The sequence below is a fragment of the Scyliorhinus canicula genome, chromosome 5 (genome assembly GCF_902713615.1).
Source record: "Scyliorhinus canicula chromosome 5, sScyCan1.1, whole genome shotgun sequence".
Classification (NCBI taxonomy): domain Eukaryota; kingdom Metazoa; phylum Chordata; class Chondrichthyes; order Carcharhiniformes; family Scyliorhinidae; genus Scyliorhinus; species Scyliorhinus canicula.
Window position 1 is genome coordinate 158788765 of NC_052150.1, and position 24166 is coordinate 158812930.

Below are 24166 nucleotides of genomic sequence, written 5' to 3' on the forward strand. Positions count from 1 at the left end.
AAAAATCATCTGTTAAGCTTGCTCCAAGCAACCACACAGCAATAGTGTAAAGTGCACCCCAGAGGCAGATTTACACTTCTGGGGGCCCTGCGCTCTCGCTCTTTGTGGGGGTTGGGTTTCCCCTGCAGCTGTTCCCCTTGACCACCTAGGCTCGCAGGTGTGTCAGTGGTGGCTCACTGCTGGCCTGGTTACTGCTGTTGGCTGTCTGGCCTGACCTCTGCTCTCTTGCCCTCACTGGACATGTTGCCGCCCAGCCCCCTCACTCTCTGCCCTGGTCTCTGGTCGAGTTGCCCTCCTGGCCGCTGCTCCCCGAAAACCACAACTCTGGCCTTGGCACCTCCCAACTGCTCACCTAATGATCGAGTGGCTGGGCCTTGAGCCTTGATGACCACATGTGCTCCTGGCTGGCTGCCTGGCTGCTGCTGGCTTTACCTCTTTTCCCACTCTATAGGGGAGTACACCAATCGGAGCCAGGTGTTGTCCTGTATTGCCTGCTGATAGGGTCAAAATTCAGAGCTACCAGGCTCTGATTCGTGCTCCCACACCAGTCACCTCCCAGTATGGGGCCCTCATTGGCCAGGCCCCCTGCTGCAGCGCGGTGTGTTTCATTGTTAGTCCACCTTTGAACCACCCACCAACCATAGGCACATAGGAATAGGACAGTAGGTAATTTAGCCCCTCAAAGCTGTTCTGCCATTCAATGAGATAATGGGTGATCTGCAACCTAACTCCATTTACCAGCATTTACCTCATATTCTTTTATAATTCTGGTTACAGAAGTCTCTCAATTTTAATTTTAAAATTAACCATAGATTTAGCATCAGTTGCCATTTGTGAAGAAAGATCTGACTCTAATTTTTAGACGATGCCTCCTGGGCCTAGATGCCACAACCAGTTTAAGTAATTTCTCTCAATCTATCCAAACTGTCACGTTAATACTTTGAGAATTTAGATGAAATAACCCCTACCTTCTAACTCAACCCTAGTTTGTTTAATCTATCCTTATAGCTTGGAGTCTAGCTTTCATTTCAGTAAATCTAATCAGGAATCCCTCCAAGGCCATTCCTTCCTTTTTTTTAAACATTAGAATACCCAATTCCTTTTTTTCCAATTCAGGGGCGATTTAGCGTGGCCAATCCATCTATCCTGCAGATCCTTGAGTTGTGGGGGTGAGACCCACACAGACATGGGGAAAATGTGCAAACTCCACACAGACCCGGGATTGAACCCGAGTCCTCAGTGCCGTGAGGCAGCAGTGCTAACTATTGTGCCACCGTGCCTTTTTAAATATATTTTTATTCAAGATATTTCCATCATACAAAAGAAAAATATGAACAACCACAATATATAAAAAGAAACAATCCTACCCAAACCCAAGAAACACCCCTCACCCCAGTCCCCCCCCCCCCCCCCCCCCCAACATTCAATGGTAACCAACCTCCGATAGTGCAAAAAGAACAAACCACAACAATTGTAGAACCCCTCCTTCGCCTCTATCAGCTCAATTACAGGGTCAGAAACTGCAGCAGGTCCCCCGGCCACGCACAGGCACAGGGTGGAGAGACTAACCTCCACCCCAACAGGTCCTGCCTCAGAGGTGAAGGCTAAAACATTTGCCCCACTCCTGTTTGCAACTCAGCCGGTCCGACACCCAAAAATGGCTTCCAGGGGACTGGGATCCACATCTATCTGCAAAACCCCCGAGATTGTGCTAAATACCATCCTCCAAAACCTTTCCAACTTAGGGCAGCACCAAAACATATGGCCATGGTTCGCGAGGGCCCCAACCACATCGCTCACAGACATCCTCCACCCCCTCAAACAGTTGGCTCATCCTTGATTTTGTGAGTTGTGCCCTATGTACAACTGTCAGCTGTAACAACCCCAGCCTTGCACACAAGGTTGAGGCATTCACCTTCCGCAGCACCTCACAGCACAATCCCTCTTCCATCGGCACCCCAGCTCCTCCTCCCCCTTTGCCTTAATCCCTTTCATAGACACCCTGTCCACCTCCAGGATCCTCTCATAGGTCACCAAAACCATCCTCCTCTCCAGCCCTCCCACTGATAGCACCGCCTCCAGTGAGAAGAGGCTGGCGTTATCGGGAAGGTTGGGAAAACCTTTCTTGCAAAATCCTGAACCTGAGGTACCTAAACCCTTCCCCCTGCACCAACCCATACTCCTCTCCCAACTTCTCCAGGCTCGCAAATAACCTCCCAAGGAACAAATCCTTAATTTCCTTGATCCTCCTCTCATCGCATCTCCGAAACCTCACATCCATCCTCTCCGGCCCAAACTCATGATTCCCCCTAATCGGCATCCCCCCTGACTCGGCCCTCAGCTTAAAAGGATGCCTGAACTGCCTCCAAATTTCAATGTGGCCACCACCACCGGATTCACCGAGTACTTTCCTGGAGCCGTTGGAAGCTGCGCCATTGCCAGTGCCCGCAACCCACTACACGAACCCGCCTCAATCTTAACCCGTGGAGCCTCCCCCTCCTTGCTCCAGCCTCACACCTTCTCTGCATTCTCCGCCCAATAATAGTACAGCAAGTTTTGAAGACCTAGCCCCCCCCCCCCCCCCGCCTGTCATCCGCTCTGCAAGACCGTCCTCCTAATCCTGTCCACCTCTCCTCCCCCCCCCCCCCCCCCCCCCCACTCAGATGAACAAGGAGATCAACTTGTCCACCCCCCTGAAGAAGGACTTCGATAAAAAATCCGGCAGGCACTGGAATAAAAACAAGAATCGTGGCAAAACATTCATTTTAACTGCCTGCAGCCGGCCTGCCAACGACAGTTGGAGGTTGTCCCACCGTGACAGATTGGCCTTCACCCTTCCCACCAAACTAGTAAAATTATATTTTCGGAGCCCTCCCCAATCCTGGGCCACCTGCACCCCAAGTACCTAAAGTGTGTTGCCGCCAAACAAAACGGCAGCCCCCCCCCCCCCCCACTTCCGGCTGGGAGACCATAAAATACTCGCTCTTGCCTAATTTATACCCCTAGAACATCGCGAATCTCTGGAGCAGCTCCATCATGCTCCCCACCGACATGCTTTGTTCCGAAATATACAATAGCAGATCATCGGCGTATAAGAACACCCTACGTTCCATCCCCCCACTATTCCCTTCCACAGCCCCAAGCTCGTTAGCGCAATGGCCAAGGGCTCTACAGCCAATGCAAACAAGGGGAATATAGGGCACACCTGCCTCGTACCCCGGTGCAGAGTTCATGCTGTTAGTGCAAACACTCACCATCGGTTCCTTATATAACAGCTGCAACCACGCCACAAACCTAGACTCAATGCCAAACCTCTCCAATATCGCCATCAAGTAACGCCACTCTATCCGATCAAACGCCTTCTCCGTGTCCTTTCCCTCCGCCGGAGACAGGAGAACGTTCAAGAAAAGCTGACTTCCCTTCACAAACCCCATCTGATGCTCTCCAATCACCTTCGGTAGACATCCCTCCAACCTTGACGGCAGCACTGTTGCCAATATTTTGGCATCTACATTCAGTAGAGATATGGGCTATATGATCCACACTCCACTGGACGCTTATCCTTCTTTAGCAGCACAGAAATCGAAGCCTGCCACATGGTTTGCGGCAAAACACCCCTCCGAATCGCATCCTCAAACATTCCCAACATCAGCGGCATTAACCTATCCTTAAATTTCTTACAGAATTCAACTGGGAACCCGTAAGGCCCCACCACCTGCCTGCATCCTCCCAATCACCTCCTTCTCCCCCACCGACCCCTCCAAGCCTGCTCTATCCTCCTCACCCAGCCTCAGATACTCCAACCCATCCAGTTGGACCCAACTCATCTCCCGCTCCACCCCACGTAGCCCGACCTATATAGATCCTTATAAAACTCCTCAAATACTTTATTGATCTGCTCCGGGCCACCACCAACTGCATCCCCATCTTGTTCCATAGCTGAACTATCTCCTTCACCACCGCCGCCTCCCTCCAGAGCTGGCCGGTCAACAGACCCACTGCCCTGTTCCCATGCTCATAGACCGCCCCCATCACCCTTCCCAATTGGTGCACCGCTTTCCCTGTGAACAACTGGTCGAACCTCACCTGCAACTCCTTCCTCTTGGCCAAGAGGCCCGGGTCCGGTTCCGCAAGTACCTCCCATCCACCTGCAGAATTTCCTCTCAGTTTTTGTGTGTTACTCTTTCTTAGCTTTGAATGAGATCATCTCCCCCCTCACCACTGTCTTCAGATCCTCCCAAACCGACTACGAAACTTCCCCTGTGCCATTAAACCCCATATATTCCTCGATCACCTTCCTGATCTTATCACAAAAGCTCTGGTCAGCTAACAACCCCACATCCATCCCAATCTCTGGGCTATCCCTTCTCTAAAACAAAATCAACCAATATGGAGCATGGTCAGAAATCACTATTGCTGAGTACTCCGATCTTCTAACCCAGCCAATAGCGCCTTTCTCACCATGAAAAAGTCTACCCTCGAGTACACCTTGTGTACTGGGAAGAAAAACAAATAGTCCCATTCCCTCTGGTGCAGGAACTTCCACCAGTCCACTGCTCCCATCTCCCTCATAAGCCCAGCCAGTGCCATTCTTTGCCCCCCCCCCCCCCCCCCAGCAGGCGCGCTGAGACGTGCCCACCTTCGATTCCTGCACCATATTCCAACCTCCCCACTATTAACTCGTGGGTATCCAAATCCAAGATGGCACCCAGCATCCCCATCACAATCCCCACATTGTCACAATTGGGGCCATATACGCTCGCCAGTGCCATTAACCTCCCCTCTAGCACCCCCACCACCTTCTCCATCTGAAACCTCACCCTCTTACCCACCAATACCACTACCCCCGAGCTCTACTATCGAACCCTGAGTGGAAAACCTGACTCACCCAACCCTTCCTAAACCGGACCTGATCCTTCACCCTCAGATGGGTCTCCTACAGCATCACCAGGTTGGTCTTTTAAGTGTGTCAAAACCCTTGATCTCTTCACCGGCCCAATTCTCAACATCATCATTCTCACTGGATCTGCTGGCGATGGGACACACTTTTGTTATCCAAAAATAGATTAAATTTACCCTCGATTGACAATGTTGCAGAGTAAGCAATCCGTGGTCTGCCCACAATACAATTCCACCTTTATAAAAAGCTGAACTCTGTTCATAATTCACAGGTTTGACAATTTCTGTAGTTGAAAATCTCATCACTGGTTACATTATAGAATACATCAAAGAAAGACAACAAACAGCTAAAATAGGGTAAAGAATGCAATGCACTATACGTCTTGAGTGTATTAAACAAATGGAAATCACATTATTAACAACTCCGAGAAGTCTGTACATGGCCACTCGCTTCAGATTTACTTCCTATCGTTTGACCTGGAGAACGGAGCTAGATTGTTTATGGTTCCTCTTCCTGGACAGGGACCTCTCTCTGCTACGTTCCCTCGAGAGGGACCTGCTCCTACTCCTGCTGGAGCACCTTTGGAGAGGTGGAAATCTGTCCCCGGACCGGGGAAGGTGGGGGGCTTCTGCGGCAATAATTTTCCCGAGAACGCCTGGCCTATGCTGGAGGTGGGCCACGGTTACAAATGTGTGTCTCTCAATTGGGACAGTTATGCACAAACACAGTAGTCACAAAGATTTCTTCCATCAAGCTCTCTGACTGCATCCGAAGCATTGTGTAGATCTTCAAACTCAACAAAGGCAAACCCAGGTGTTCCGGGCAGCCCACACACTGCAGAGTGGGCCATGATATCCAAATGATCTCTCCAACTCAGTCTTGTTCCCATTCCCACTAAATAGATCTGACCAACAGCAGTTTTAGTTATTTCTTGGTTATTGGCAGATAGCCATTCTGAGCTGGTTGGCTTTTTAACACATTTGTGGCATTGTGCTATGCCATCTGGGGAAATGTGCTGAGCGCTTTTTCATGTGTTTTCTAAAATTCCCGCAAGCAGACATCTAAATTTTGGCTTGCTATTTGTAAATCCTGCATTTGTTATAGTTTGTGCAGTGCTTTGGGATGTCGCTGGGACAGGAATAATTCTGTCGTGAACACATTAGAATAAATTTGGAATATTCTGTTGTGCCTATGAGGAATGTGCTCTGGAGAACAGAGCTATAAATGATAGGAATGTGCTCTATGACATGCAATAGTCATTAATATTAAAGGTCAAGGAAGTGGAGTCTTGCAGGCTTTGAGAATGCCTTGTGGCTTGCTAGCTCCTTGCTTGAAATTGGAAGTATTGAATTGAGACAATTAGGAAAATGCCATTTCTTGCTGCCAGCTTATTAACTTTACCTGCATGAATACTGGCCACAGTCTGCAGCCTAAGAGGTCACCAATTAATTTGAGGCGTCAGGTATACTCAACAGAACTTTTGACTTGTTCAGCTTTGAGTTGCGTGCTCACACCCATGAGATTGGTCAGCTGCTGTTTCCTAAGCTGAAAATGCTTGGAGTAATTTTCTCATTGTATTGTAAATATTGTATGTGGCTTGTTGCCCTGATTGCATCTTGGATTGGATTTGTTTATTGTCACGTGTACCGAGGTACAGTGAAAAGTATTTTTGTCCACTGGTGATATTATGAGAAGCTGGAGCAAAACAATTTTCTCCCTTGTGATCTTGTTCCTGCCTTCATACACCATTTGTGTGCTGTTTTGTTCATTTCTTGGAAATAAACTTTGGTTACACAAAAAAAATTGCTTTAAAAACAAAAAAATGGGTTTGACTGCGTAATGCAACTCATCACAACCCCAGAGCATCACTAGAAGAGTTCCTCAAGAAGCATCCTGAGCCCAACCATTTTGGTAGCTTCTTCAATGACCTTCCTTCAGGCATAATATCAGGAGTGAGCTCCTTGCTGCTGATTCCAATGTTTAGCTCCATTCACAACTTATCAGTCAATAAGACAGCCTATGCTTATCTATAGCAGGACACAAATAAAATTTAGGCTTAACAAGTAACATTCATGCCATGTAGGTACCAGGTAATGATCATTTTAAACAAGAGAAAGCCAATAAATCATCCCTTCCACTGGTTAAGGAGTTTCTGCCACTGGAAGCAGTTTCTCCTTATTTACTTCATCAAAATCCTTCACAATTTTGAATACCATTAAAATTTCTCCAGCTTCTCTCGTCTTTATGTACTTGAAGTCCCACATCCCACCATTAAAGTAAATCTCCGATGCACTCATTAAGGCCTCACATCCTTCCTAACGTGTGGTACTCAGAATTGGTCAAAATATTCCAGTTAGGCCCCAATGATTCATCAAAGGTTTAGCATAAATTCCTTACTTTTGTATTCTACGCTTGTTCAGAAAGCCAAAGATCCTATACATTTTTAAAAAAAGTCTTCCCAACTGTCACCTTCAAACATTTGTGTATGCACACGCCCGCATTGCGAAAACTTTGTTTATTGCTTCCATTATCTTGAGACCTGCTTGCTTTCCTGAGCACACATTGTGCTTGCGCATGGAAATTAAGATGGTCTTCTAAAACAACTTTTCTTTGAATGCTGTGTATTGATTTGGTCATGGTAACTCAGGAGGTAGCTAGAGGAAAAACAATTAGGCAGGATTGCAGAAGGGATCGAATCAGTAATTGTTTCGATGTAGAATTTTTATATACTTTCCAAAACTAAGCACAATGCACACTTCTTTCAACTTTTTCTACAGTGCATAAAAAGTTACAGCCACATTCAACGTCACCAGGATTCAAAGACTTTTGGAATTAAGCATCACATTCAGTTTCTATAACAGTTAACCTCAGCTTTGCCACTTGATTACATTCACAATTATTGCACAGTCAGTATAACATTCAAGTCTAGATCGTACACAAATAAATGTTCTCAATCGAAAGGAAATGGGTAATTTGACCCTCACCCCTTTCATTCAACCTATAATTCCCATGCCCCATCACAGCATCGACAAAGAAATCATAAACATGTTGTTATACTGATTTACTAGAAGGGGAACATTTTACTTAAGAAAACCTCAATTGAAAATTTATAATATCCTGGAAAATCTCAGCAGGTCTGGCAGCATCTGTAGGGAGAGAAAAGAGCTAACTTTGAGTCCAGAGGACCCTTTGTCAAAGATTTAGCAAAGGGTCATCTGGACTCGAAACGTTAGCTCTTTTCTCTCCTACAGATGCTGCCAGACCTGCTGAGATTTTCCAGCATTTTCTTTTGGTTTCAGATTAGAGCGTCTGCAGTAATTTGCTTTTATCTATAATATTCTATTTGGACTTGACATGTTAAGTCTGATTAATGAAACAGCAAATATGGATTTTCTTCAAGTTTCCCCATATTTATCGCAATTTCTAAATAGTTAATACAAAGGTACAAGTGTTTAATTTCCCATGCTCATATCAGTTATTTAATGTATAAAATTAAATGCCACCATCTGCAAACTCGTTTATTGCAGGTCCGAGACATGGATTTGGTCCACTGACTGACTTGCATCCAATAGTGGCACAATGTACAAGTCCACAGAATATGGTTAAAAATTTACAGACACAGACTTTATTTATATTTAAAAAGATCACTAATATTCTGCAGAAGTTCCTGCAGCCTCATGTCAAAAATAAATTTTGCAATACTAATTTTTAGAAATGTGTCAGCCATAAACTGAATTTTTGGAGGTCGGAAATCTCAGGTCAACATAGTTTGAATCCTATGATGTTAAAAATGTGAACACTTAAAACAGCTCACCTTTTAATGAGGCTAAGATTCAGTTATATTGCTAAATTTTAATATTCATACATTTTATATATTCATTTTAAGAAAGACTTAAGTGTCTTGGCTATAAACTGTTTCCTGTCGATTCTTTCACCATTATAGCAGGGGTTGGTCCAACACGGGTCCAGATATATCCTTTCTCAGGTCTGGTTGGAATTACTGGAAATGGAGTAGATCGTGATTTGAAGTATTCTGAAGGTGCATGACAGATAAATTCAAAATGCTCCATTTTTCTTGGTAGGTCTTCCTCTGGTCCTGAAGTGAAAGCATAACAATTTTAAAAATAAAACCTAAACACATGTTTTCCAAATAATACTGAACACTCAAAGAAAACTCAAATACTGGGATGAACCCGTTTAAAAAGGTACAGAAAATGCTGGAAAATCTCAGCAATTGTAATTTGTTAATTTTCAAATTGTTCTCACATATTAGGGTCATTATACTTGTTACAGTATGCTGTAGATCAATTTTCAAAAATAACAGGTGGTGAATGTTGATATAAAACAATTATTTTTAGGAGAATGTTGCAATGCCAGCAAACTGTCCTTTTATACTTTTCATCTTGGAGTGCATACTTCAAAATTAGCATAGTGATGGAAAAAATTTCATTTTGGAGTAGATCGATGTTAAATTTAACATCTGGCGCTACATCATTTTTGAATCTGTCTCAGACGGGAATGGCCGTGGTGCAGCGGAGTTCATCCCAGTTGCAGTTGAGCATTGCCGAGGCGCTGCAGAGCATGGTCCAATCACAGAGGAGCATTCGAGCCAGGGTTTGAACCAGCTGCCCCTCCGCCCCAAGGACAATCCCAGGGCCCTATGGGCGCCTGAGCAGGAGGAGAGGGTGCTGGGTACCAACCCGGATTCGTCGCATGGAGTTGGGATGGTGGCCATCAGCTCCCCAGAGTTCCACCTCTCTGATGAGGTTGCGTCTGGAAGTTAGCACACGGACAGGGGGGCATGGCTGTGCATGGGCCACACGCGCGCAGGGGGGGATGGGGGGGGGGGGGGGGTGAGAGAGGGGGTGTGTGTGTGAGAGAGAGAGAGAGAGACAGAGAGTGTGTAGGGGAGGAGACAGGACCGGACTATCAGCAGAGTACAGCATTGTTGGACACCAGTGACACAATACCCTCGACCACAAGCACATGTCACTTTCTTCTGTAATGCAGCCCAACCTCATAGTCGTAGATGTTTACAGCATGAAAACAGGCCCATCGGCCCAGCTTGTCCATGCCGCCCAGTTTCTATCACTAAGCTAGTCCCACTTGCCTGCATTTGGCCCATATCCCTCGATACCCACCCTGCCCATGTAACTACTTTTTAAAGGACAAAATTGTACCCGCCTCGACCACTGCCTCTGGCAGCTCGTTCCAGATACACACTACCCTATGTGTGAAGACATTTCCCCTCTGGTCTCTTTTGTATCTCTCTCCTCGCACCGTAAACCTATGCCCTCTAGTTCTAGACTCCTCTACTTTTAGGAAAAGTTGTCGACTATCTAGCTTATCGATGCTCCTCATTATTTTATAGACCTCTATAAGATCACCCCAAAGCCTCCTGCATTCCAGGGAAAAAAGTCCTAGCCTATCCAGCCTCTCCTTATAACTCAGACCATCAAGTCCTGGTAACCTTTGCCTGGTAACCTCTAAAACCGTTGCCCATCTCTCCACTCCCCCTAGCACTTACCCACCCTCAGGTCGTAGATATGTCCCCGGAGCTGTGCCCCATCCCCTGGGTGTTCAGATATTGGCTGCTGCATGTGTGCTGTTGCCTCCCGCAGTGTTCAACCACAGTGTCCATGCATCAAGGTATTTGGGATGCGAGGCAATGGCTCCCACATGCTACATGGCCCGCCTACCCACAGGAATCCACTTGGGTTGTGTGAAGTGCTCACATAACCATGAATGCCAATTCCCTATTAGCAATAGTCTTCAGCCACACGGCCAGAGTCGGTGGGCTTATGGGTGATCTGTGGGGTAGACAGGCAGGGGCTAGTGTTGCTCCTGGAATGGGTACACATGATCCAGGGGTTGGCATGCTGGTGCCGTGCGGTCCGCCCCCCCCCCAGCCGAACATCTCCCACCCCCACTGCGGAGCACTGGGGCTCTTTGCCTGTGATCAAAAATGGCTACCCACCTCCTCGGATCCCCGCAGATGCCCTTCCGCCAGGTTCACTTTTTCAAAAGGAGTACTAATTGCCGCCAGCATGAGCACTTGCTGGGGAAACCGATGAATGACGGGAGGCCGTTGGAATGGGGTCACTCCTGTTAATTGTATGGAAATAGGGCTTAGGTAGTGATAATTGGTTTCTCGCCACCCTGTGGCAAGATCCCGATTTCGCCTATGGGAGCCGGCCGGTTGCATTGCAAACTGTTTGATGACTGGCGTGGTTCTCCTTTTAGGCCTCTCCCACTATTCACTGGCCTTGCTTTGCTTGAGCGAGAGCGTAACGAGGCCAGAGAATCGTGCCCCACGGTAAAACATCCCTACTTTTATATTCAATTCCCTTCTAATAAAGAATATTTAATTTCTTTTTCTAATCACTTGCTGCACCTGCAGATTAATTTCTGCGAGATTCAAGATCCAGATCCACTGCGCTCTTTCTCTATGTTCTTCCTGGTAAAGTTGGCAAGTTCACATTTTCCCACACTGTACTCCGTTTTCCAAATTTCTGCTCACTTAACCTATCTATATCCTCTGGCAGGTTCCTTATGCCTTCTTCACAACCTATTTTCTTAGCTATCTTTGTGCCATCAGCAAGCTTTGAACTATAGACAGAAACAGCTTATTACATACCAAGTATATAAGTTGCTGCATCAAACTGGTCTTTGGAGCTTGCCTGAGTTGGGATAAGCCACGTGATCACTGCACTCTTCTCGCAGTATTGATCCTGCACAAATCCTCGGATCTGAGCGTAGTAAATCTTTTCATCATCTTCATCCATAACAGAGACTATATCTCCAACTTGGTAATATATACCCTAAAATATATTGAAAGAACGTATACCCTTAAGTAAAACACATTTTAATGCTTTTGAAAATCCAAAGCCAAGTGAATAATGACCCAGTGGGTAAATATAATGGGGAGTCACAGATTCTGAATAGGTCCTGGGTGTGATCACTGGCTTGTGTTGTATAATATGATCTTGGCTGTAATATTAACACTAGAATTGGCTTTGTACCCTTTGGAGTAGTTGGGGGTGGCAGTGGGGAAAGTAAGTTCAGCCTCCTCTTCCTGAGCACAATTCAATGACTGCTTTAAAATGCACTCATACAGTTTTTAGGAGGACAAGACCAGTTTAGTGTTTATGCCATTTCGTGATCGACCACACTACACCACTGGACACCAATTTACATGTGAAAACTGGATGGCTAGCATCAGTTGAACCACATCCACTATGAGTCAATGGATTAGGAATGAAGACCAGAAATTTTAGGGAGTATCTCACCCTAAAACTACAAGAAGGACAAGTTCCCGCAGGGTAAGGTGTAGGATAAACTGAGAGAAAATCATGCTCAAGAAACTGGGGAAGTACACAATTTCTAGAATGCTAATTTCTGAAATTTCAGCCACATTTCAAACCAGACAAAATACATTACTTAAAGATTACAAAGTAGTAAATTGTTGATCTAAAAATTTGGAAGGGGTGGCTACTACAAAACAGAGAAACTATAGAATTATTTATTAACAACATAACTATGCATAGAGAATGATAATAATGCTACCAAAGGGACAGAACGATGGCTCAGTGGTTAACACTGCTGCCTCACGGCACTGAGGACCCGGGTTTGATCCCGGCCCCAGGTCACTGTCCGTGTGGAGTTTGTACATTCTCCACGTGTCTGTGTGGGTCTCACCCCCACAACCCAGAATAGGTGGATTGGCCACACTAAATTGACCCTTAATTGGAAAACAATAATTGAGTACTCTTAAACGTATATTTTAAAAATGCTACCGATGACTTTAGCTAGGAAAACCCACGCTCAGCCCCAGGATTCAAGCGTGCGGCCCAATTGGCCCAACAGGTCACATGGCCCTATAAGAACCCTCCCCTTAAAGGGGCACACTACCAGAGTTGAGAATCAACCGTTAACAATTATATATATTGTTATGAACGTGAGGTTAAATATGATTATGCTTTGGATTGTCTTCAAGGTAAAATGGTGAATGGAGAGTCACGTAAACCGCTACGAGTTCTGCCTGACAAATCTGTGCGGCTTGGTTACCATGGAAACCAGGGCGCCAGGTTGTATGTTAGGTTTAACACCTGAAAACAAAGGCAGGTGCTGATGTTTCTGCTGGTGCAGACTTTCTGTCTCAGGGACTTCGAAGATCAGAGAGATAAGGTTGCTGTGGTCTACAGAGTAAAAAGGCTGACATCTGAGTTAGCTACAAGGCAGAATGCTGGGGAAACATATCCACTGGCTGAAAAGAAGGAGCCCACAGTGATTTAAAGACAATGAAAGATTTGCTTTAGTGGGCAGAGAGAAGAAATTCCTGAGTGGGTCTTACTGCTGAAAATTGTTTTGGGGGTACCAAAAAGAGAGAGAGGACCTTCAATGATTACTGGACACTGACTTGGCAAAACGTGAAGATGTGAACCTGTTGGAAGCTGGTAGACACTTTAGCCTGTTTGCCGAAGACTGCAATTCTGTGGCAAGTGTGCTATGCCGTATATATGCAGCATGGACATTGTTTGTTGCAGTAAAAGTCTCAAAACTTAAATCTGATTGGACAATTGCTTTAAGTCCTGGGAATCAAAAGTTATCGGTCTCGGGATCACAACAATGTAACTTTCCATGAGTAGGTCTTGCACTAGCTGATTCATGCAAATAGTTTCCCCAAAAATGCCTTAAGCATTTTCTCCAGTAGATATTTTCAATATAGATATATAAAACAAAATGACATACTGCTAAAATGTTCTTACCCCGTAGAAAATTGATTCAGATGTGATTATCGTAGAGACAGATTTTGGTGCTTTAATTGGCTGCAAAATACCACAGCAGTTTCTGTAAATGAAAATTCAGACTATTCCCAACAAACATTCAAAATACTATTCTAAATTCAATAACTTTAATGTAATGAAATGTTCTAGATGCTTCACAAGTGTCTTAAACAAAAGTTGACACCAAACCATAGAAATATTAGAGCAAATGGAACATAGGAACAGAAGTAGGCCATTCATCTCCTCATGCCTGGCCCGCCATTTAATGAGATCATGGCTGATGGGGCCGAACACTGCCTTTTGGTGCCTTGGCCCATATCCCTTAATATCTTTGCTTATCAAAAATCTATCTATCTCAGATTTAAAATTAACAACTGTTCTACCTTCAACTGCTGTTCCTAGGAGAGAGTTCCAAATCTCTAACACCCATTTTTTTATTACTTTATCAGAGTTACAAAGCCAGAGCGCAAGAGTGTGGATAGAGGCAGGCAGACCCCTAATCCAGCTCCTTGCATGCTCCAAAAACCGATTCAAATTGAAACCAATTCATGGTCCCCACAAGAGAGACATACCAGATCCAGGCATTACACCTGACCTCACGCTCATCTTAGCCAGAAGGCAGAGAAGCGATATCTCTACCACCCTTTGCGTGAAGAAGTGCTTCCTACCATCCTACCTTTTAGACTATGCCTCCTAGTTTTAGAATCTCCAACCAGTGGAAATAGTTTATCTCTATCTACATTGTCTTTCCCCGTTAATGTCTTGAACACTTCGATCAGATCACCCCATAACCTTCTAAATTCTAGCGAAAACAGGCCTAATCCTTGTAACTTAACCCCTGTAAGTCCAGGTATTATTTTTGTAAACCAACCTTACACTGCCTCCAAGTTCAAAATATCCTTCCCAAGGCATGGTGCCCAGAACTGCTCACAGTACGCCAGGTGGGGTGTAATCAGAGTTTTGTATAGCTGCAGGATAACTTCCGTGTCTTTATATTCCAATCCTCTAGTTATAAAGACTAGTATTCCATTAGCCTTTTTGAATCCCCAAATTTATTTTGATATCCATTGTACTTAACCTCTTTCCATTTAGAAAGTACTCTGCTCTAACCTTTCTTGGTTCAAAAAGTATATCCTCACACTTGCTCACATTGAATTCCACCTGCCATAATTTTTCACGTTCACCTAGTCTGTCAATATCTCCTTGCAATTTTATGTTATCATCTGGGCTTTCTACAATACCACCTAACTTTATATCATCAGCAGATTCGGATATATGACTTTCTATGCCATCATCCAAGTCATTAATGAATAATGTTGGGGGCAGCAGGGTAGCATGGTGGTTAGCATAAATGCTTCACAGCTCCAGGGTCCCAGGTTCGATTCCCGGCCTCGGGTGTCTGTCTGTGTGGAGTCTGCACGTCCTCCCCCTGTGTGCGTGGGTTTCCTCCGGGTGCTCCGGTTTCCTCCCACAGTCCAAAGATGTGCGGGTTAGGTGGATTGGCCATGCTAAATTGCCCGTAGTGTCCTAATAAAAGTAAGGTTAAGGGGGGGGGGGGTTGTTGGGTTACGGGTATAATGTGGATACGTGGGTTTGAGTAGGGTGATCATGGCTCAGCACAACATTGAGGGCCGAAGGGCCTGTTCTGTGCTGGACTGTTCTGTAATGTGATAATGTTGGTCAGAATGGTAGGATTTTGAGAGGGAGAGAAGCGAGAGAGAGAGAGAGAGAGAGAAGAGAGAGAGAGAGGAGTGAGACACCAATGGTGGATGAATTAAAATCAGGGATGCACAAGGGGGCAGAATTAGCAGAGTACAAATATCTCAAGAGGAGATTACAAACAGGGAGGTCTGAGGCCATGGAGGATTTAAAACAAGGAATCAAATGTTAGGATCTTTGGGTATCATTTTACTTTAATGAGCGCCATTTTGGTACTATGACATTGGGGGGTAACCTGATTGGAGGCATTCAACCATGGAATTCCAGGAATGACGGGTCTGGATTTGAGAGATGGCAACACGTTCAAGAATTTGTGAGGAAACGAACATTGGAGATGGAGTGATAGCTTGCAAGGACTGAGGGGTCAATTCACCGTAGACTCTACAAGCACGTACATATAAGGTTACAAACAAAGAAACAAAACCTGCACATTTGTATGAAACACTCAACCAATCATGGGGATTCCCCCTCAAGAGTGCAGGAAATTTGATTTGAATTCACATTGGCTTTTTGTGTATTATCCAACCTATCAACTGTTGAGAAATGTGAAACTGGGAATTGGAGATGGACCATTAAAAGACAACTGAAGTTTGGGAAATGGCAATGAAGAGTCTAAAATAGGAGGGGGAAATTATTCCATGAGCAAATGATTGTGCACCCCAGACTGAGTTACATGCCCATCCATCATGCAAGTATATCAGTGCTATGGAAAATGCAATATCTAATACTCTTCTTTTACTATTCTGAAAGCCAGTAGGTCCCTTATTAAATGTCAGTGTTATGCTCCAATTCAAAACCAAATCATTGAGATTCCACAATGCTGAATTGTTCTCGTTATGTGCTTTTTACAGGAATTTCCCCATTAGTTGATGTAATGGATTTAACAGAGAAGCATGAGTAAAACCCACTGCATCATGTCAAAAGGTCCATGAGAAACAGGGTGAAATATACTCCCCCAATAACACAGTGCTAAAAGATACAACGGCCATTAACTGAGAGTTTACTGGCAAGTTCAGTTCCTGGGACAGTCCAAACAAATAACTGTTGCTGTCATGGTACAAGTCCATGAGAGTAGGTTCTCACTGCAAAGCAATTTCTTTCTGAAGTTTTTCATCAAAAAAGAGATTTTAATAAATCACAGGAACAGAATTAGACAAGTTAGTCCTTCATACACATCCTGGTTCTTTTAAGTTCGAATTTTAATAAGGGATCCATTACTTACCAGAATGCAAAAAAAAAATCCAATCAGCAATTCAGGATGGAGATTTACTTCAAAGAACAAAAATAAGGCATCAAAAATTAATGAGTGCTGCACAGAGAAAGTTTGTCAGAAAGTATTGTATATTAGATCATTTTTTTCAATCTATGATGAAATGGTATAACATAGATCAAGGATAACCGCCCCATTGCTTCAAGAATTTCCCCCTCTGTCCTCCATAATTTTAAATATTTGAAATTGCATCTTTGAACCGCCTTACATTTTTCAATTTGAATATATGCCTACGTCCCTTTCCTTTAGTAGAAACTTTCTTTTCAGCGGGAGGCATGGACCTGTATTTTGTGTTCCGTAACCTTGCAGAGCGCCTATGAATTTCTTGCTTTGCCTGTCAAAACATTAAAAAAAACAATGAAAATAAATAAGTAACTTCAGAGTTACTCCAAAATTAATATATTTTTGGTATGCATTACTAAATAACATATTTCAACAGAATATTAAAGATAGCCCAACACAGTTAACAAATTAACTAATTAAAAATAACATCTGGGCTCATTTAGTGATAAGGGCATCTCTAAGTTTGATTTCATCTGTCTTTGCTTAGAGGGAATATGTCATTAGAGTCATCTGTGCAACTAATAGAGCTCAAGAAACACCAACATAGATCAAGTAGTTTGCTGAAATCTTTTCAAGAGTGGGCTCAGCAAAAATAATTACATAGAAATACTAACAAGGTGACTCTCAAAAAAACTAAATAGGGGACAAGTCACATTGCGTCAGGAGAGGTCCCTCAATGGGCTAAACGCTTAGAAGTTCCCAACTTTCATATCTAGTCCACGCTGAGTTAATTTGAACAGAAAGTGGATTTGCAGAACTTGCCACGGCCTGCAGGATGGGAATGGCAGTTGTCATTGAGCAATTTTGACTGGAAAATGTTTGAGAAGAACAAGTTAAATCTAAACAATAGCTCTAATGAAACAACATTGACATGAAATGTTAACTTAGTTTCTCTCTCCACAGATGCTGCCAGACTGAGTGAGCGCTTCCAGCATTTTCTATTTTCATATCAATTATAATTTCCTTAATGACCAAATAGCCAGTTAATACTTAACCACTGAGAATTTTAATAGCATTTCAACATCATATCGTAGGAGTTAGCAGTTTAGCTTAGTCATAATATGGAATCAAAGGATCTAACTGTTAGTGGATGATTAGATTTGGAACTATCCAATCTTTTTGACTTTAATCAATGCGGCTGTACCAACCATAACTGATGTTTAAGAATATTTTGCCTAGCCCACCTTTTAAATGCCCATGATTGTAATCCATTTATGTTACACACACTTTGCATATATTTTAAGTGTTAACCACTGCATAGTTCTCTGTATTAGGTCGATATTGCTTTGTTTAAAATTATAAATAGCTTTGCAATCTGCCCGAAAAGTAAAATAACCACTTTAAACATAACAGCCACAGTATCTCCCAGCAGGACACCTTCCAAAAAGCACAGGCTTTTAAAAACTGATCAAATCAACAATACTCCCAGACACTACAAGTGCCAGATTTAATTAGAAATTCACACTAAATACACAAAGTCTGAGACAATGAGCGAACCGTGTTCTTATCCTGAAGAATTTACATCAGGAGATGGCCATGCACCCACCGTACATGCCTCACCTAGTCAACCATAATCTAATCATGTATTACATAGACCAATCATAGTTCAGGGATACCACTGGTCAGGTTGCAGCTGTGATTTGGAAAGAGAATAAGACCTGCTTTTCGGTGATACCAGGCACAGAAAGGAGATACAAGTTAAAAGAAAGAAGAAGTTTGGAGAAATAGAGCGACCCTGCTGACCGAGATTCAAAGTTCCACTGTCGAGCAGCTGCATCTATTTGGTTTGTAATTTCTGCTGTCATTTTGATAACTCAATAAACTGGTGAATCTTGTCTGAACACACTTGTATCCAGAGTGGTCTCATACTTAGACCCTGAGTCTTACAATTAAAGTTAAATTGGATTTCTGAATCCTACTCATTTGCTCATTTCTGCCCTGTCTTTCATGAATAATGTTTACATTTCGATTAAGCTCCAGCACAAAATGAGCCCATCAAGTTTGTGCTTGGTTCTATGTTACACGTTGACGCAAGTGGAAAGAGGGATGAGGTCTTGCATCAAGAATTCAGGGAGTTAGGTAGTAGACTAAAAAAGCAGGACCTCTCGGGTTGCAATCTTTGGATTACTCCCAATGCCACATGCTAGCAAGTACAAAAATAGGAAAATAGCGCAGATGAATGCATGGTTTAAGAGTTGTTGCAGGAGGGAGGGTCTTAAGATTCCTGGACCACTGGGACCTTTTCTGGGGAAGGTGGGACCTGTACAAGCTGGACGGTCTACATCTGAACTCGAGCTGGACTAACATCCTTGCCGGCGGGTTTGCTAGTGCTGTTGGGAGGAGTTTAAACCAATTCGGCAGGGGAAGGGACACAGATTGTTAGCAGAACAGGGTTACAGCATAACATAGAAAGATGATCAAGTCAGAGGGAATACAGGCTATTAAGTTTCATGGTAGTAAGACAAGGCAGTATGGCTCCTACTTTAATTCCAGGAGTATTACAGGTAAAACGGATGAGTTAAGGGCAAAGATTGACACATGGAATTGTGATACGGTAGCCATCACGGAGACGTGGTTGAGAGAGGGGCAGGATTAGCAGCTCAACATCCCAGGATATTTAATCTTCAGGTGAGGCAGAGGAGATAAAAGAGGAGGGGGCTTGCATTATCAGTTAAGGAGTCAGTTGGGCATCATGGTGGAGCAGTGGTTAGCACTGCTGCATACGGCGCTGAGGACCCGGGTTCGATCGCGGCCCCGGGTCACTGCCTGTATGGAGTTTACACATTCTCCCCGTGCCTGCATAGATTTCACCCCCACAACCCAAAGATGTGCAAGGTAGGTGGATTGGCCATGCCAAATTCCCCCTTAATTGGGAAAAGAATAATTGAGTACTCTAAATTTATTTTTAAAAGTTTAGGAGTCAGTCATTGTAGTAAGGAGAGATATCTTGGAGGGGGCATCAAATGAAGCTTTGTTAGTAGAGCTTAGGAACGAAAAAGGGACAGCCACATTGCTAGGTATTTGTTATAGACCCCCAGATAGTCAGCATGAAATTGAGGAGCAAAGATGTGCCCAATTCGCAGAGGTGTGGAAATACAATAATAGAGTAATTATATTAGGCGATTTCAACTTTCCCAACATTAATTGGGATAGTCAATGTGTCAAAGGCTTTGATGGAATGCAGTTTTTAAAATGCATACAGGAGAACCTTTTAGCTCAGTATGCAGATGGTCCAACAAGGGACGGTGCATTGCTGGACACAATTCTGGGGAATGAAGCTAGACAAGTGATTGATGAGTTGGTGGGGGAGCATTTTGGTGATAGCGACTACAACACAGTACAATTTAAGTCTGTTACGGACACAAAATGGTCAAGTTGCAAAAAAAGGTTGTGGATTGGTGGAGAGCAGATTTTAAAATAAGGCAGGATCTGGCCAAGATCGACTGGAAAGAGTCACTTGTGGGGAAATATACAGAAGAGCAGTGGGGATCCCGGCTCTGGGGGAAGAGAGAGAGAGAGAGAGAGAGAGAGACTAACATGTTCCCTCTAGGGTAATAGGAAGGAGTAACAATCCCAGAGAACCACTGATGACCAGAGGCATTCAGGATACGATGATAAGGCTTTAACAAGTACAAAGGGAGCAAATCAACAGAGGCATTAATTGAGTAAAGAAAGTGCAGGGTGGAACTCAAGAAAGCAATTGGGAGAGCAAAGAGGGGATATGAGAAAGCGCTGGCTGGCAAAAGTAGGGAAAATCCCAAGATATTCTATAAGTATATCAATGGGAAGAGGTAAACCAGGGAAAGAGTTAGGACCATTAGGGAACAACAGGGAAATCTGTGGGTGGAACCAAAGGACATTGGTCGGGTGTTTGACAAATACTTCATATCTGTCTTCACCCAAGAGAATAAGGAGGAAGATATAGACCTCTGGGACAGAGACGTGGGAGGATCTTGAGCAAATTGTCATAGGAAGTGACAAGGTATTGGAGATATTGGCAGGCTTAAAAGTGGACAAATCTCCAGTCCAGATGAATTGTGTCCCAGTACACTGTGGGAAGCGAGGCAGGAGATTGCAGGGCTCTGACCCAAATTTGTAATTTTCTCTGGCCTCAGGAAGTTGCCAGAGGCCTGGAGAACAGCTAACGCGGTCCCACTATTTAAAAAAAGTCGGAGAGATAAGCCAGGGAACTACAAACCGGTGGGTCTTACATCAGTGATAGGGAAACTATTGGAGAAAATTCTGAAGGATAGAGTCTATCTCCACTTGGAAAGGCAAGGCTTGATCAGGAATAATCAGCATGGCTTTGTCAGAGGGAGGTCATGCCGAACAAATTTTCTGACCATGTGCCCAGGTGTGTAGATGAGGGTAGTGTAGTTGATGTAGTTTACATGGATTTCAGCAAAGCCTTTGACAAGGTCCCACATGGGAAACTTATAAAGAAGGCAAATGCACATGGGATACAGGATGACTTGATACGGTGGATTCAAAATTGGCTTCATTGGAGGAGACAGAGGGTGATAACAGACAGCTGCTTTAATGACTGGAAGTCAGTGGCATAGTAGTCTGTCCTGGGCCTCCTATTGTTTGTCATTGATATAAACAACATAAATGACCACGTAGGGGGGAGGATCAGTAAATTTCCGGATGACACAAAGATTGGCCGGGTGGTTAACAGTGAGGTTGAGTGTCTTGGATTACAGGAAGATATAGATGGTATGGTCAAGAGGCTGAAGAGGCTGATGGTACTTAACCCTGAAAGGTGTGAGGTGATACACTCTGGAAGGAGTAATGTGATAAGGAAACGACACTGGGAAGTTCCGAGGAACAAAGGGACCGTGGTGTGTTTGTCCACAGATCTCCGAGCGCAGAACGACAGGTTAACAGGGTGGTGAAAAAGGCATATGGACACTTGCCTTTATTAATCGAGGCACAGATTACAAAAGCAGGGAGGTCATGTTGGAGGTGTACAGAACTTTGGTGAGGCCACAGCTGGAGTACTGCGTGGAATTCTGGGCGCCAGATTACAGGAAGGATGTGATTGCACTGCAGCATGTTGCCTGGGAGGGCAGCATGGTAACAGTGGTTAGCACTACTGCCTCACTGCGCCAGGGACCCGGGTTCAATTCCGGCCTTGGGCGACTGTGTGGAGTTTGCACTTTCTCCCTGTGTCTGCTTGGGTTTCCTCCAGCTGCTTTGGTTTCCTTCCACCATCCAAAGATGTGCAGGATAGGTGGATTGGCCATTCTAAATTGCCCCTTAATGTTCAAAAGATGTGTAGGTTTTGTTAAAAGGTTATTGGGATAGGGTAGCAGAGCAGGTTTGGGTGGAGTGGTCTTTCAGAGGGTCGGTGTAGACCCAATGGGCCAAATGACCTCCTTCTGCACTGTAGGGATTCTATGGTGGAATATTTAAGTTATGAAGAGAGGTTAGATAGGTTTGGGTTGTTTTTGCTGCAGCAGAGAAGACTGAGGGGCGAGCAGATCAAGGTGTACAAGATCATGAAGGGCATTGATAGGGTGGATAGGCAGCAGCTTTTCCCCTTAACTTTTTAAAAATAAATTTAGAGCGTCCAATTAATGGTTTCCAATTAAGGGGCAATTTAGCGTGGCCAATCCACCTACCCTGCACATCTTTGGGTTGTTGGGGTGAAACCCACACAAACACGGGGAGAATGTGCAAAGTCCACACAAACAGTGACCCAGTGCTGGGATCGAACCTGGGACCTTGGCGCCGCGAGGCAGCAGTTTTAACCACTGTGCCTCGGTGGTGGCTGTGTTCCCCTTAGTTGAAGGGTCAGTTACAAGGGTACACTAGTTCAAGGTGAGGGGCAGAAGGTTTAGGGGGAATTTGAGGGAAAACTTTTTTTTACCCAGAGGGTGGTGACGGTCTGGAATGCAGTGCCTGAGAGGGTGGTAGAGGCAGGTTGCCTCATTCTTAAAATGTACCTGGATGAGCACTTGGCCCAGCATAATATTCAAGGCTATGGGCCATGTGCTGGCAAATGGGATTATGTAGGTAGGTCAGGTGTTTTCATGTGTTGGTGTAGACTTAATGGGCCGAAGGGCCTCTTTTGCACTGCATTATTCTGTAATTATTTAGAAACAGTTCGGACAACGTTCACTCGACTGATTCCTGGAATGAAAGGGTTATTTATTAAAAGTTGAAGAGGTTGAATGTGAGGTGACCTTATTGAAACATGCACAATCCTGAGGACTCTCAACCGGGTGAATACTGGGAAGGCATTTCCACTTGTGGGAAAAGTCTAGAACTAGGAGGGACAGGTTTAAATATAAGGGGTCTCCTTATATTTTGAACTCTTCTCTATAGAGTATTTTGAACTCTTCTCTAGAGAGCAGTAGCGATTAGATACCTCACTAACAAGGAAGTCAAAAGTCTTGGGAGGGAGTGAGTTGCAGGTAGGAAAGTGGAGTTGAAATCGCAGTCCGATCAGCCATGATTTAAATGAATAGGGAAGCAGATTCAAAGGTCGAATGACTTCCTCCTGTTCGTAATGTATATGTTTGTATCTCCCTGATCAATGCGCTGCAGCAGAAATGACCCCAGGATCTCCTCCCAGTGTCTTTAATTTCCCAGCCGGCTCCCAGTCCCAGAAACTCTGGAAAGAGGGCGAAGGGCCTGGCCTGACCTGGAGCTCACAACCCACTTCCCCTGGAGCCAGTTCCAGCCGCCGCCTCACCTGTTTGCCGCCATTGCTCTGCTGAGCGGCCGGGGCTGCTCCGGGCCCCGAGCTGGAGCCGGACACCGAGCCGGGTCCGGGGGTTTTACCGGCGCAGTTGTTGCAGACGATCTCGCCCTGATTGCTCTTCCTCCACATGGTCGAGGAGTTGGCCTTGCACACGCTGCAGGACGGCTTCAAACCCAGCGGCATCTCCGCGTCTTCACCGAGCACCCACTCACAAGACCAAAAATAACCGGCGCCCAAAACCGCAAAAGCCAGCTTCGCCTTCCCAAGATAGAGCGCCGGGAGGCCGCTACCGCGCCCCCTAACGGCGGGAGGACCGAGAGGCCGCCGCCGCGCCACCTAACGGCGGGAGGACCAAAAGGCCGCCGCCGTCACGCCCCCTAACAGCGGGAGGACGGGGGGGGGGGGGGGCGGAGAGCGGACTCGGGAGGACCGAGAGGCCGCCACCGCCGGGCCCCCTAACGGCGGGAGGACCGGGGGGCCGCCGCCGCGCCCCCCAACGGCTCGGGAGGACCGAGAGGCCGCCACCGCCGGGCCCCCTAACGGCGGGAGGACCGGGGGGCCGCCGCCGCGCCCCCCAACGGCTCGGGAGGACCGAGAGGCCGCCGCGCCCCCCAACGGCTCGGGAGGACCGAGAGGCCGCCGCCGCCGCGCCCCCTAACGGCGAGAGGCCCGAGATGTCGCCGCCGCGCCCCCTGACGGCGGGGGTCCGGGACGCCGCC

General features: G+C 45.3%; 1 protein-coding gene across 2 annotated transcripts; it reads right to left on the bottom strand.

The window, feature by feature from the left end:
- Positions 1-7579: 7579 nt before the first annotated feature.
- gatad1 (GATA zinc finger domain containing 1) lies at positions 7580-23750 on the bottom strand. Of its 2 annotated transcripts, XM_038797902.1 has the most exons (5): positions 23439-23748; positions 16884-17009; positions 13669-13728; positions 11538-11721; positions 7580-8996 (listed from the first exon to the last, which is right to left on the bottom strand). In XM_038797902.1, the coding sequence occupies exons 1-5, from the start codon at positions 23628-23630 to the stop codon at positions 8806-8808; spliced, it is 753 nt and encodes a 250-aa protein (XP_038653830.1). In that variant the 5' UTR covers positions 23631-23748; the 3' UTR covers positions 7580-8805. The 2 variants fall into 2 exon arrangements, with proteins under 2 accessions (XP_038653830.1, XP_038653831.1); XM_038797903.1 differs by lacking the exon at positions 13669-13728 and having other exon boundaries at positions 23439-23750.
- Positions 23751-24166: the final 416 nt, after the last annotated feature.